The sequence below is a fragment of the Penicillium griseofulvum genome, assembly GCF_001561935.1.
Source record: "Penicillium griseofulvum strain PG3 chromosome Unknown contig_95, whole genome shotgun sequence".
In the NCBI taxonomy this organism is placed as follows: Eukaryota; Fungi; Ascomycota; class Eurotiomycetes; order Eurotiales; family Aspergillaceae; genus Penicillium; species Penicillium griseofulvum.
Genome location: NW_024467454.1, coordinates 223,216 through 237,407, shown reverse-complemented (window position 1 = coordinate 237,407; position 14,192 = coordinate 223,216). Strand labels below are relative to the sequence as shown.

General features: G+C 48.2%; 6 protein-coding genes across 6 annotated transcripts; 2 read left to right on the top strand and 4 right to left on the bottom strand.

The window, feature by feature from the left end:
• Window positions 1–305: 305 nt before the first annotated feature.
• On the top strand, window positions 306–931 carry arp1 (scytalone dehydratase arp1; the record flags this gene model as incomplete). The annotated part of the gene is made up of 3 exons (XM_040793323.1): window positions 306–369; window positions 418–473; window positions 530–931. The coding sequence occupies 3 exons, from the start codon at window positions 306–308 to the stop codon at window positions 929–931; spliced, it is 522 nt and encodes a 173-aa protein (XP_040648178.1).
• Window positions 932–1,646: 715 nt separating this feature from the next.
• Window positions 1,647–2,517, bottom strand: PGRI_056090 (uncharacterized protein; the record flags this gene model as incomplete). The annotated part of the gene is made up of 5 exons (XM_040793322.1): window positions 1,647–1,807; window positions 1,856–1,933; window positions 1,983–2,060; window positions 2,110–2,222; window positions 2,273–2,517. The coding sequence occupies 5 exons, from the start codon at window positions 2,515–2,517 to the stop codon at window positions 1,647–1,649; spliced, it is 675 nt and encodes a 224-aa protein (XP_040648177.1).
• Window positions 2,518–3,760: 1,243 nt separating this feature from the next.
• PGRI_056080 (Cytochrome c oxidase, subunit IV, bacterial aa3 type) lies at window positions 3,761–4,619 on the bottom strand (the record flags this gene model as incomplete). The annotated part of the gene is made up of 3 exons (XM_040793321.1): window positions 3,761–3,897; window positions 4,076–4,245; window positions 4,330–4,619. The coding sequence occupies 3 exons, from the start codon at window positions 4,617–4,619 to the stop codon at window positions 3,761–3,763; spliced, it is 597 nt and encodes a 198-aa protein (XP_040648176.1).
• Window positions 4,620–5,043: 424 nt separating this feature from the next.
• On the bottom strand, window positions 5,044–7,285 carry abr1 (multicopper oxidase abr1; the record flags this gene model as incomplete). Its single annotated transcript, XM_040793320.1, has 3 exons — window positions 5,044–5,080; window positions 5,130–6,904; window positions 6,953–7,285. 3 exons carry the CDS (start codon window positions 7,283–7,285, stop codon window positions 5,044–5,046), a joined length of 2,145 nt encoding a protein of 714 aa, XP_040648175.1.
• Window positions 7,286–8,626: 1,341 nt separating this feature from the next.
• PGRI_056060 (ACT domain-containing protein) lies at window positions 8,627–10,109 on the top strand (the record flags this gene model as incomplete). The annotated part of the gene is made up of 3 exons (XM_040793319.1): window positions 8,627–8,668; window positions 8,719–9,119; window positions 9,188–10,109. 3 exons carry the CDS (start codon window positions 8,627–8,629, stop codon window positions 10,107–10,109), a joined length of 1,365 nt encoding a protein of 454 aa, XP_040648174.1.
• Window positions 10,110–10,719: 610 nt separating this feature from the next.
• Window positions 10,720–13,924, bottom strand: aspC (septin CDC12; the record flags this gene model as incomplete). Its single annotated transcript, XM_040793318.1, has 9 exons — window positions 10,720–11,522; window positions 11,570–11,908; window positions 12,445–12,473; window positions 12,523–13,031; window positions 13,089–13,399; window positions 13,477–13,639; window positions 13,702–13,744; window positions 13,801–13,814; window positions 13,883–13,924. The coding sequence occupies 9 exons, from the start codon at window positions 13,922–13,924 to the stop codon at window positions 10,720–10,722; spliced, it is 2,253 nt and encodes a 750-aa protein (XP_040648173.1).
• Between the last annotated feature and the right edge of the window lie 268 nt (window positions 13,925–14,192).

The following is a 14,192-nucleotide window of genomic DNA, read 5'->3' as shown; positions in this document are numbered from 1 at the left end:
ATATCAGAATGGCGCCCCAGAATCAACATCAGATCCTAAAACAGAGTAGCTGCTTTCGAATAATGACTCAAAAGTGTCTTGGCTTTAATTCATACCGCATGCGGAAGGCCATGAGGGGTTGTCTCCATCTGTCACATCGGAAGCGTTGCATTGTTGGGTTCCCGTGCATGGGAAATATGCTGGGCAGATCTGGGGAATGTTACTTTCAGGGAAGTTCGTTGGAAATGATCTTCTTGAATATACTCGCACAGCGCGCCTTGCAATAATCAGAGCTCAAACATACACAGAAAATCAAGTATCGCTGGATGATCATGTCTCCTGCTGTAACGAACACCACCAGTGAGCCCAACTTGGACATCTCCTTCCAAGGTCTGTTTCACCCCACCTTCAGTATCCTGCTTGTACCAACATAAACAGACTACCTCATCCTATCGAAGCTTGTTTTCGACTGGGCAGACAGCTATGATGCAAAGGTACGCATTCTAAACCCTTCAACTTCAATCCAACATTTGGACTAACAGTGTTCTAGGACTGGGACCGTCTGCGCAGCATCATCGCCCCAACCCTGAAGGTCGACTACACCAAGATCGGACTGAAAAAATGGGATAACATGGCCGCTGACGACTACATGGCTATGATCACCCACCCCGGCTTCCTCGGTGACAAGACTATCAAAACCCAACATCTACTTGGCCAGACATGGTGGGAGAAGATATCTGACACTGAGGTTATTGGTCACCACCAGCTGCGTGCCGCGCACCAGGTCTATGAGACTGAGGCCTTGGAGACGGTCAAGCTGCGTGGTCACTCTCACGCTACGAATGAGCATTACTACCGCAAGGTCAATGGTATCTGGAAGTTTGCTGGTTTGAAGCCAAATGTGCGCTGGAATGAGTTGCGCTTTGATGAGGTTTTCAAGGGTATTGACTAGATATCCTTGAACATTTTGCCTTTGCGGGGATAGCTTGGTATAGTTTGATATAGTCCCGGAGTTTATTTCACTTGATTTTTATTGTTTGTGGACTTTGTTGTGCCGTGTGGCGTAGCGATAATTCTATGGGCTATATCTAGCTACTGCAAGGTCTTAATAAACAGGTGCACGACTTCGCGGCCACGGAAATGATTCATCTGCCATTGGCGATGGCGAGCGCGCTGGGGAACTCCCTACAGTGTTGCGTAGGGTTGGAAATAGTTAAGATGTATTATCGCAAGCCGTGGTTCAGTATTTATACTATTTATGATGAAATGGTGTGAAGTTGAAAAGAGTAAAGGTATGAAAGTGAATAAAAGAGCTTATATTGACAGTTAAGCGTCAGGTTATGGCCTTGGTGCTACCTTAGTACTCGTTGAGGCTATGTAGACTCAGAAGTGTTGAAGGGAGAGAGTTGTTTGTTTTGGAGAAGCCTAGAACTCTCGGGCTAACCTGATATGGGCCGGTGCCTGACGTACTCAGGCACCACACTGCGCAACTGTAACTAGTTAGATACTACACATCCCCTCCCTAGGGCTGTCAAGGTCACTAGGTATTAGAAGGTGCTTTTTTTGACTGTTAAGTGCCGTTTATATTGCTTGTTGAAAAGTACTCTAATGTGTGACATGCACAAATTTCTTTCTAGAGTATGTTGTATATGGACTGAGAACTATGCTTACAGGTTGTAGGTGTGAGCCTGAACATTGATGGTAGACACGGTCCAAGTCTTTCCGTTGTCAGTGGTCTTCAGACCAGAAGAAGTGGCTTCATTGATAGCCAGAGTGTTTCCGAAGGAAGAATCGGCAGCGTCCAGGATGATTGTAGTGTCGGTGTATTCTATAACAATTAGTATTTAATTACTGGGAGATATAAACGCCAACTCACCATGTGCAGCAGCGGTACCCTTGCAGGCATCATCTTGGCATTCGACAGCGGTACCCCAGCCCTGTGCCTGGCCAGAACCTTGGAAAAATTATTAGCAGGAGACTGGCATGAAGAGGCAAGAACTTACTAGTTGAAAGTGTCGACACAACCTCCCCGTTAATTGAGACAGTCTGGTCAAACTTGCTGGTAGCATCATTGTACTTGTCTACAGAATGATTAGCTTGCGTTCATAAGTCGCAGTAACCAAAACTTACAATGCATTGTAACCTCATCGCCAGCATTGGCAGGGACCTGCTTTCCGCCCAGCTGGGTGCCTTGAAGGGTACTAGCCCATGTGCACCATTGTCCAGCTGTTGCGCCACAGTTTCTGCGCGAGTCAGTTTAAATTATATATACTTGTAACAATTTTTCACTCACGCGGCAGGGTCCGAGAAAGAAACGGCAAGAGCCTGGATCAGATCACCACCGCTTGTTCCCATACCGGGCCACAGAGCAAGACGGTCTTTCTGAGGGCTCGGGACCTCGGGAAGAACAAGGGTTGTCTTGGCTTCACGGATCCATGACGAGGTAGGGCCGAGGGAGAAGTATGGACCAAATCCGATCTTGTCTTGAGCATTGACAAGGCCGAGGAAGGCGAGGAGGGCAAGGTTTTTGAGAGACATGATATATTAAGTTGATCCAATGTTGAATGATCAAATTATGGATGAGGATAGCGGCTTTATATAATAAAACAGTGAAATATTAACTAGTTAAGGGGGAACATAAAGCGGATAATTCCATCTCGACACTCCACCAACCTATAATTTCTCCGTTTGATAATTTCCCCATTGTACAAATTCTCCATTGCATACAGTTTAACTGTGGACGTGCATTTAAGGTATGGGAAGAATGATTGGATTTGGTTGTTTCAAATGAGGTCTTCTGAAACAGACTAACGTTGTCGGTCTCAAATCGGAGAAAAAGGGATCCAGAACAATATGCTAGCTGCAGTCTGTTACATACAATGCCTGGGGTGAAGGCAATCCTGCCTGAGCAATATCGTACTTAAGAGCTTTATCTTAAAACGAGCCCCAAGAAGTGAGGCTAGACTGGTATCTATATTGACTCTACTCCGGATAGTTCTAGAATTAATATACTCACAACTATGGAGACCATGCGTACCCAATAAACACCCGCACGGTAATATAAGCTATTTTAGCATAGACCTAATAAGCTTGTTACAAGACACAATATATAATAAAAGGGGGAGTAGATATATCCTTATTATAACTTCTTTTCGTATTCGTATTCGCGCACTGAAGGCTAAAAGCGTACTTGGTCAAACTTCGTCTACATTTCAAATTCTTCATTTCTACGGATAATTCATTTCTTTCATGAATATGGGGGATACAATCCTATTCCACACGAGTTTGGCTAGGCCTATCGAATGACTTCTCATTTTCCATTTGATGTACATACTGGAATGAAGCCACGATACCTAATTAGTGTGCAAATCCCTGAGAATTCATTCCAGGACTGGTCTTTCCTCAAACTCCACATCTATCAGAATCTTCATTATATGAAGAGCAAAAGAAAAGCAATATAGCAAAACATCGGATCAAGAACTAGCTATTCAGACGTCACAACCTCCACCATCTCCATAATCTCCACAATCCTGATACAACACATCATTGTCCCCTCCGCAGTCATAGCTACCATAGTCGTCAGAAGACCGGTCAGGATAATAACAACCATAGTCCTCAATATTCAAATAGCTCTGGCTCACATCTTCTTCGCGCAAAGTAACCTGCGTCCCAAAAGAGTATGGCTCTGTCTCTTCTTGAGTCATTTGAGTACCGAGCATAGGCGAAGACGGAATAGTCTGATCGCCGTCTTGGTCGGTATATTCAGTCCAATCCTCACGAGTTATCTCAGGATGTTGATCTTGGTCTTGGTCTTGGTCTTGGTCTTGGTCTTGATCTTGATCTTGGTCTTGGTCTTGGTCTTGGTCTTTTCTTTGATCTTGATCTCGACCCAGATCCCGCCCATCACTATCACAATCACTACACCCAACCGTAGTCGTAGTCAAAGCCGCATTATTATAAGCCCCATTCGAACTCCCAGTCCCCCAATCCAACCCCCACCCAGATCCCAAATGAGATCCCCATCCAGATCCATATCCCATCCCAGATCCATACCCATACCCTGAACTACTTCTACCAGACCCCGCAGACTTCATACTTGAACCATCTGACCGCGATCCAGATCCGGACATTTTATTCTTCAACGCATTCTCAATCTGCTTGAGTGGTTTCGCAATACTCCGCCAATGACGTGTACTCCCTGTACTCGGTTCGTAGAGGTTTAGATCGAAGATTTCATTGTGTTCGGTGCAGCGGAAGCTTTGTCCTCTGTGACAGGGCTCAATATATGATATTCAGGATATTGCAAGATAAAAGGAGGTGTAAGAAGGAGGTCGGTGTGCATTTACTCACTCATTCATCTTTACGAAATTCGCATCTAGAATCTTGTCTTCCGTGACTTCTTCGAAATTCTCAATATCTGTTGTGATGAAGTACCCGATAAACTCTGGGCCGTTGATGGCTTGTCGGACGAGTTGGATGCAGACGCTTGCTTCGGATGGATCGGTGGTTCCTGTTAGGACTATTATTGTGCTTAGGGCCCATTTGGCCCATTTGGTGAATGAGGTGAAGGTTAGCTCGTGTTCGGGGTTTGGGAGGGTTGTCGGTTGGATGGTTGTGCAGCAGAATAGATGGGTTGACATTTTGGTGGTTTGGATAGAGATGGCTGTGTGGTTTATAAGTAGTATAGAGGATTTATGAGAAAGAGGATATATGAGAAGTATTTGTTTATTGAGATCGTCAGGATGTGATAATTAGACTCCTACTCGATTAGGAAACGGAGCTGTTATTCCCAGTTGTACCAGTGGTAGCTTTGCGGCTATCATCGGGAGAGATATGCTGCTTCTACCATGTTGGCATATTATTAGGTTGAGATTGAGATTAAAAGACTATATGATGTCCATGACAGAAAGTGGCAGGCATCTATGTGTACGTCATATACACGAGAAAGTATCCAGAAGAGGCTTGCCATTGAATTAATTAGTAGACTGTAATGTCAGACATGGAGGTAAGAGAGAACTAATATACAAGCATTTTACAACCTCTATACGAGCGCAATATCTTGTATTACTCCCAATCCTTTGGATCAACTATCAGATCATGACTAGGAAGAGTTAGCTGATGTTTACATTTGAGTTTGCGACTGTACTCACTCAGACTTATGGATGGGATACTTGTGGTTGCCATCGATGACATAGCCACTGTAAGTATTCTGTTCTGGCCGCGGGCCCTTGGTCGCCTCCTCGTGGACGGTGAGATGGTGATCGTGTGGTTTGTTGGGGTTCTCAACATAGATGTTCGTCTCGTGCGTGTTAGAGTCTGGCCAGAAAGCCTTGGTGCTCTCGGAATCGGCGGTGGCGGGGTTGTAGTTTGGTCGGGAAGGCACCGTCGACTGGTCGAAACTATTGTGCGGGAACTTGGGTCGGGTAACCTGTACAGGAAGGGATGGTAGAGCTGGTAGAGCTGGTGGAACTGGCAGGACTGGTAGGGATGGCTTCGTAGTGGGCTTGCCAGAAGGCTTGGTAGAGGGCTTCGGCGCCGCTGCTTGTGCTGACTGATGAGATTGACCTGCAGGGGGATTTTTGGAGCCCTTCTTGCCGGTATACAGAGCACCGTGGCTACCAGAGCTAACCGTGGTATCGAGCCCAGTCATGTCGAGACCGTCGTTGCCCGCAGCATTACCGCTGGTGAGTTGGGGGTAGGCATTGCAGGTATTGTAATGACTCTTCGGGGGAGCGTGTATGCTATTAGGGAATGTCTCTGGGGCCTCGATGATGGTGGCCATGAGACCAGCCTCGACGTGCCATTCGACGTGGCAGTGGAGCATCCAGACACCTGGGTTATCTGCGCGGAAACGGATGACGGCGTGGCCGTTATTCTGGACCATGATGGTGTCGCGTCTGATAGGGGTCGAGGAGACATTGCTCGTCAGCCCCTTGTAGAAGCCTCCATCAACTGGGGTGCGCTGCAGAACTTGGAACTGGTGGCCGTGCAAGTGCCATGGGTGCAGGTTGCCGTGGTAGTTGTTGATCACGATTTCGACAATGTCGCCGTACTTCACGACGAAGGGGTTTACTTGGCCGTATACTGCAGGGTTGGAGGCAAACTCAGGTCCAACTGTGTTGGCAGTATAAAGAGAGGGCACCTTCGGGGGCGTATAGGTCTTGTTATTGATAGTGAAGCGTGGAACGCCGTCGATCAGCGCGGGGCGGGTATCCAGAATGATCTGGTGGTTCACGGGCTGGAGCAAGGGCTCGCGATCTTGCGGTACCAAATTGACATCATCCACAAAGTCATCATTGAAGTCGATGTGATGGAAGACGGGAGGCGCAGGCAGCGGCTTGGCCTCGTCGTATACCAACCAGGCGGTGGCATTGGGGTTGTAGTTTTGCGGGATGGTGCGATTTTCGAAGATAAACATCATGTTGACATCCATAGTATCCCAGATTGCAAAGTTTCTGCTGGCATCAGGCTTGGTTTTGATCAATACACTCATACGCTGGCCAGTCGCAACACGCAGGAACTTGTCTCCAGCTGGGCGGGGCTCGGTATATACACCGTCGACCTCCACGACAGTCATCTCGTGGCCGTCCAGCACCCAGAAGTGACCAGGCCAGTTTCCAACACAGATAACGTGAACAAGATACGTCTTGTTAGGCAGAACCTTGATCTTGGTGTTGGTTGAGTCGTTAATCAATGCCGAGTTGGGGAGGGGCTCTGCGCCGTGGGCCGCCGCATTGGCTGTGGACTGATAGGTATTGAGCAGTTCCGGCATCTGCTGATGATACCAGTCGCTCAAAGTGAGTGTAAACTCATCGTCGTAGTGGAAAGGAGGGTTAGGGTCATGAACAATTAGAGCACCACGGAATCCATCAGGGTACTGGCCCATATCGTGCGAGTGATACCAGTATGTTCCAGTTTGGTTGACCTATATTGCAATTAGGCGATATTCATCTCTCTCGCTGGGATTACTTACATCGAAGTGATATTGCATGTGCGAACCGGGAGCAATTGGGCACTGGGTGACTCCAACCGCGCCATCCATAACACCACTACCTTGCTGGCGTATTCCGTGCCAGTGGATAGCCGTGGACTCATTTCCAAGGCCGTTGTAGACATCGACGATCAGTTGGTCACCCAAATCCACATCAATTTGGGGGCAGGGCCATTGGCCATTGATACCAATGACGGGGCGCTCAAAGCCATCGGGGGAAGCATTAACCCAAGTGACATTCCATTTCAGGTAGACATCCTTGGCTGCGGCTACGCCAGCCAATGTGGCCAGCGCCAACAGACTAAATTTTGCCATTGTGGCAGTATGGAATGAGTAAAACGATTGACAGCTCAAATCAGAGAGATACTAAAATCCTCTAAAAGAGTCTATTCGAGGCCGGATCAACTAAAAAGCAAAAAAGAATAACGAATGTAAAAGAACGTGGTTGTCGAAATCAGCGCAGGTCGGCCGCTGTGAAGGATGTCCAAAGGAATAAACCAGGAAAGTTGGCCTTTTAACCATGATGATAGAAAAACAGAGGTCCTGTTGATATGCAGGGGCCTGGGTATGCTGCCGGAACCGGGTCTCATTTCCAGACTCGCGAGGGTGTGATGTTATTGGCCGTGCCTTCATTCATGGACTTCAAGGACTGAGATAGTAGAGCATATATTTAGAGCATTACTGAATTCAGGGTTTGGGTTGCCTTTGTTTTCTGTTGAAGAATGACCTAAGTGAGTCCCGAAGGGTGGAATGTAGATAATCTTCCTATTTGGGTAATTGTTCCTGAGCTGCCAGGCAAGGGGGGACATACTCGAGGTTGAAAGGCTTAGTTATTCAGAGTAAACAGAGTGAGCAGAGTATAAAGCGCAATTATGCAATTATGGTGAATAAAATGATGATACATAGATGTCTTCGCCAGTCCGAATATGATCGACAGCCCTAAGTCCATTAGCATTTCCGGGTTGATATGAAGACATACATGAAAGTGGATAAAAACAAGGCCAACCAGGTCAATATAAGACACTTGGTACTATTTTATTCATGCAGATGTATGAATTTCCCTCATGCTACCTGATAAGATGTCCCCAACATCGTATGGTGTGACGTTGCACTGAAATTTCTTCGATCTGCTACAGCGGCAAAGGAAAAAACATGCAGCTTTTCAGAGAGGCCAGTGCATCTCAGTTATCAGAAGCCAATCCCCAGAAAAGCGGGGGATTTGCAAAGATGATAAATTAGACGAATCAGATGAATGTCCTGGATGTATCATCTCTGCATTGGAGATGTGTCTGATAGGAGAGTGTCGGAAAACATCGGCCCAAAAGAAAGCTAAGGAGTTCCCCCCCACACAAGCCCAGGAACAGGTACTAGTATGTCCGTAATTAGACTAACAGCCTTGGGGGTGTTCTGATAAGCTGTGGAGTAAAAATGAAAAGAGATTTAGTCAAAATATCTCAGAGGGGAAGATAAGTGGGAAAAAAAAAAAGTGAAGCAAAAAGAAGAGGGGTTGCCCACAGTTCCTTTGTCAACCTTTTAAAATATCTTTGACGACATTGATGGCGCTTCTTCACTACAAATAACATCATTGAGCATCGATGGCGTAATAGTTCACCTATATCTACCTTCTGCGCTCTCTCTACTCTAAAGCTTTAAACTATGGATCAAATGGCTCTTATCGATGCACAAGTTCATTTCCTAGTGAGTCATTCATACAATTTGCCCTCAACATCTACTAATCCAATGACTAGGAGGAACGGATTGTACTGGTACACATCCCATTGGAGCTGTATCCCTACTTTATAAAGTCTGTTTTAAGACTCATTTATGATGAAACTCCTCCACTGGAAGATGAAACAGATGATGATACATCTGATGATTTCGAACATGCTTCTGAGCATGGCTCGTACAAACCACCTACATTTATGAATGTCTCCATCACTCCAGTCGAAGTCTCTGTCATGTGTCCTAGACGTCTAATCGATAAATACTTCGTTCCAGTCATGGACCAACTCGACCAGTTAGATGCCTCACTCCGATCCCGTCTGGTCGTGAGCGAGAATGACTATATAGCCATGCAAGTCCTCGGCGAAGGCCTCGAGGCCGGCAAGCGAGTCTTGGAATTGACCAGTCCACTTGCCCTGGCAGGCATGTATGTTGAACCCCACCATCTTCCCCATATATATGAAAAAAAGCACACCCAAACTAAACTCTGCATAGTTCCATCTTCTTCATCTCAACCTACTTCTCCGACTACATCATAGTCCCCCAGAGAAGCAAAGCAAGCGTAATAACCACCCTGGAAGAAAAGGGCTTCCAATTCAACAACACCTCAGCCTTCATCACCAACCCCCTAAGTCCAACAATCGAAAGAAGACTCAGCGACCTCATCCCACCAGGCACACCCCCACCATCAACTCTAGCCGAACTCCAAACCCGCACCTTCAACAACCTCCGCAAAAACCAAATCACCCCATCAGTAGACCACACTCTACGTCTAGTCCAGTGTGCAGCCCACCACGAATACCACACTCAAGAATCCTCACTGTCCATCCTCCGCAACCCCCTAACAACAGTCCTCCTCCTCGATGAACCCCGCTTTCTCTCCCTAACCCTCGCATCCCTCGACCCAGCAGCATCACTACTCATAGAGAAGCGTCTCCTCCCCCGCTTCGCACGCCAAGGAACTTCCTACGAAGACGGCTCAGGTCTCCTCCTAGGCTCAAAAGAAGACCATCTCATCCCAATCACCCTTGACCTCCGCGACCTCCCCCTCGAAGCATCAGGTATCGTCTGCGGTGTCGCTGGTCGTCTCGCAGACGCTGCTACCGCACCCTCATTCGGTACCGTCGATAGCGGTGCTAGTAGTGTAGTCGGATCAGTGCCTAGATCATTCGATTCGTTCGGTACGCGTCTTGAGGCGCTGTCGATCGATAAATCTTCCACCTCTGCGCATGCTTTGTTGCCATCGACGCATCATCTACAGCCTGATGTGGATGTTGCTGATGCTGTTGAGATTAGTTTCTTGAGTACCGCGCGCGCGGGTACGATTATTGTTGGTGAGCATGAACTTCGGAGGGCTATTGATGCTCTTGAGGAGGAGAAGATGCAGTCGTCTGGTGAGGGTCGGTTGGAGTTGTAGGCTCTGATGGTTCGCGGAGTTCCGGTGTGTTTTGGTACGACTTATGTTTTTATGTTGATGTATTGATGTGGCGTCTAGTCAAAAGTTTTGCTTTGCTTGTTTTAATATTTGTATGAATATCACATTGGGTCATTGGTTGTCTTTACTTTTTCATGTTGGTTGAACTTCCGAATTCCAGAGATTTTGGATTATATAGCTTGTCTCATATATATAAGACATTATCTATGATGACTGCTTGTTATTAGGTCTGGCTTTGGTTGTTTGGTCAGGGGAAATATTCATAAATCGTTAAGTCCATCGATATATATCCCTGTAGCAGTACTCCTGAATTTAACCCAACAACTTACTAGAAAAACGTTCATCGTATTAATTTCGTATCTCATTATTTATATGTACAGCCAATGCCCCCTATAAACATCTCTATGCTATCCTGCTCTAGGCCGAACACTTCGACCGACGTAGTAGATACCTGCTAGCCTGTAAGTGCCCATCTTCGCCCAAAATAGCTGCATTCCCGGAGTGCAAGTGAGTAGTGCTTGTGGGCATTCAAGCCTCACATCGAATGGAAATTGTTGGAGGGCAGCAAGACAGCCACAGACGTTGCTAGTCCTCACAGGGCCCCGTACTCTCTCCTGTTTTGGCGGTGGAATAAGGTAGCGCATGGTAGTTCAAAACCCGCGATGCTGGACGTCGATACGAGACGAGAAACTAGTCCTATCATGACAGCCTTGTCCGAGACATCTGGAAATGGCCCAACTTCATCCATAGACTCTGACGGTACCTTGAGACAACAGTCAGCAGATATCCAGCCCTCAAAAACACCAAAGTCCTTACCATCAGTGCACCCAGCAGCCCAATCCCCAACACCCTCGTTCCACGCCACACAACTAACAGCCTTAACCTTCTCCCCAACAGGCACAGCAGCGATAACCTCCCCCTTAACAACATCCCAAGCAAACGCCGCCGCCCCCTTCCCCCCGTCACCTCCTCCCTCCTCACTCCCACTAAGCACAACCGCATCCCCCATCGCAAAAACAGAGCGCACCCTCAGCTCCGAATTCCGATACGAATACCGCGACTTCCCACCCTTCTCACCCCCAAACGAATTAAGAACCTTCCCATCCATCCGATCTAGCATACGGATATTCCCACCCAGCGTGGAAACAAGCAGCGCATTCCCATCGCTCGAGCAGCGCACACTCGTAACCGCCTGCGCGAGTACATCGACGGTCGTCTTCCCCGTGCGCACGTCGTAGATCCGCGCGCGTCCATCATAGCTACCGCTTGCTATCGAGTAACTCCCCATATGCACGTGTAGCGAAGAGACGGTGTCGGTTGCATCGGTGAGGGTTTGGATAGGTTTGTAGCTTGAGGATCGGGTGTCCCAAAGGTTGATTGTTGTGTCCGCGCTACCTAGACGATATTAGTTCTGGACTGCTGAAGAAAGTCGGGAATAGTACCAGTTACTACGACTGAGTCGCCATCGCCGGCAAATTGCACGGCTTCGACTCGGTTGTTATGGCCCGACCAGCGTTTTGTTGTTATGCCTTGTTCCACATCCCAGAGGAAGACTTGTCGGTCGCCTCCTACGCTGGCGAAGCGTGCATTGTCGGCTGCGACGGCGATGTCGAGGACGGAGTAGCCATGCGCTTCGTATTTTTGGATAGGGGTTGTGGTTTCGACTGCTGTTGTGCTATTGGAGTTTGGAATGGCGCGCGAAAGGTGTATTGCTCGGTCTGTGGAGCCTGTGAGGACATAGGTGCCGCCGGAGCTTGAAAAGGTTACCGCGTTGACAGGGCCTGGAAGGATGTTAGCGCATGGGGTTTGGAGGGGATATGGGATTCGGAGGGCGCTTGGATATTGGCAGCTTACCATTGTGTGTTTTAAGAGTGTGGATATGCCTGGTTGGGAATATTGTCCGGGGCATGGCCGTCAAGATGAGGTGGAGAGGAGGAATTGGAGTTCAGAGCGGGATGAAGCTCGGAGCTTCAACTCAGTCCTGGATCACCCCACATACATAAAATTACTACTTTACTTCAGATCTATTTCAAACGAATTAATTCTGTATTTCATACGGAATACAGAAGAAGTTATTATCAAGGTTGTAGACACACCATCGCTAGCTACCAGCGGTAAATGGATATAACAAACAAAACGAACCAAGCACTCAGACAAAGGTGCTTCCAAGCGCGAACAGCAATAGGGTACTCAAAAGAGAAGAAAAAAACAAGAGCATAGTTCGACTACTCCCCTTTTGAACGATCCGGGTCGACTCCAGGTAAAATTGCAACATCTTAACGACGTCCGTGGCTGCGAGTGCCGGAACCCTGCAAACCCTCGATCTCCTGCTCGAGGGATTTGATACTGCGATCGGTTAGCTATGTATTTACTTAAACAATAGTCCGGAACATACGCTGCATGAGTAGCCTCGAGATCTTTGTTGAGGCGGTCGCGCTCTGAGATGAGCTTCTGCTCCCACTGGCGGAAACGCTGCTCCTCGACCTTGACCTGCTCGGTGAACCGCTTGCGCAGAGTCTCCTCTTCCTCCTTGAACTTGGGGTTGTCGAGTTTGCGTGGCCGGGCCTCGCCAAACTTGCGGGTTTCCATCTGCTGGGCACGGTAGGCCTCGTAGTGCGATTCTTCCGTGGTGTGAATAAGGTCGAGCATGTGGGTGCGGATCAGGATCGAGCGGAGCTTCTTGAAGTCGCAGTGGTCCTCGTTCTCCACCTCGGCGACACCCCAAGCGTACTGACGACCCTTGACAACACGGCCATCATTGGCCTTGACGTCCTTCTCGGAACCGATGACGGCGAAAGGCATGGCAGCCATGAGGCTGCGGGCGTGAGAAGCAGCGTGCTCATCGTCCTCCTCCACGGGTGGGGAGTAAATCTTGATGCCCTGGGCCTCAATGACAGCGCGGATCTAATCAATTGTTAGTTCCGGATTCTCGACTCTCCTCCTGTATCTGTTTCCACTCACTCTATCCTTGTAGCGAACCAGATCGGCGTGGCTCAGGGTATCAGCCTTGGCAACCACAGGGATCAAGTTGACACGGGAGCTCAGGCGCTTCATCACCTCGATATCGAGAGGCTTCAAGGTGTGTCCGGTGGGGCGGATGAAGTACAGGCAGGCGTGAACACGCATGTCGATCTTGTCGGTTCGGCGGGGCTGCTGCTCCTGGAGCATGTACGACTCGTGCTGGTCATCCAAGAACTCGATAATGGGTTGCCATGAATCGCGGTTGTTCACGTAGTCTCCGAATCCAGGGGTATCAATGACGGTGAGGCGGACTAGAAAATCGACAACTCATCAGCTATCGAAACACGGTGGTAACCCCTCCCGCGACACGAGGGTATCTGGGTCGCACCTTTGAAGAACTTCTCCTCGAGCTCGGCCTTGGTGATCTCAATCTCCACGGTTCGGTCGACCTGCTTCTGGTGGCGGCGCTTGTGATCGGCATAGTTCTTAATGGTGGTGGAGAAGAGGGTGTTGATGAAGGTCGTCTTTCCCAATCCCGACTCTCCGGCAACCTGATCGATGCACCATTAGCATCAATACGCGCGCAGTATTTCCTTCAAACTGTAGAACACACCATAATAGTGAAAGCTGCACCCCGCTTCGCGACAATCTTGTGACTATACAAGCTTGATTAGATATTTCCCCCACCGTTAATCATTTGAAAGGTACACACCGCTGGTTGGGGAGCTACATTAAGGATGGCAAGTTAGCTTCAAGAAAACATAAGGGAGATGCTGGGGTTCCGAATAGCTTACGTTGGCAATGCCAATGGGCGAGGCGGTCTCTGAGGTCGACATGGTGGGTTATAGGGGGGGATTAAAAACAATTCGGAATGCAACACAAAAAAAGAAGATGAAGAAGAAGGTCCCTGAGTAAAATCAGACCAGTATTGAGGAGAGATAATAGGTCGACTCCTGAGTAGAAAAAAAGGGAAAAGGAGGAACGAATGTGAAATCGGATCTCTCGAACTGCCCGTCGCTGCTTCCCCCTGAATCTCCTTTCGTTTTCTGGAGTATACCTCACCTTGCCTATCTGGGTTTAGCGTGGCATACTAGTACTAATTAG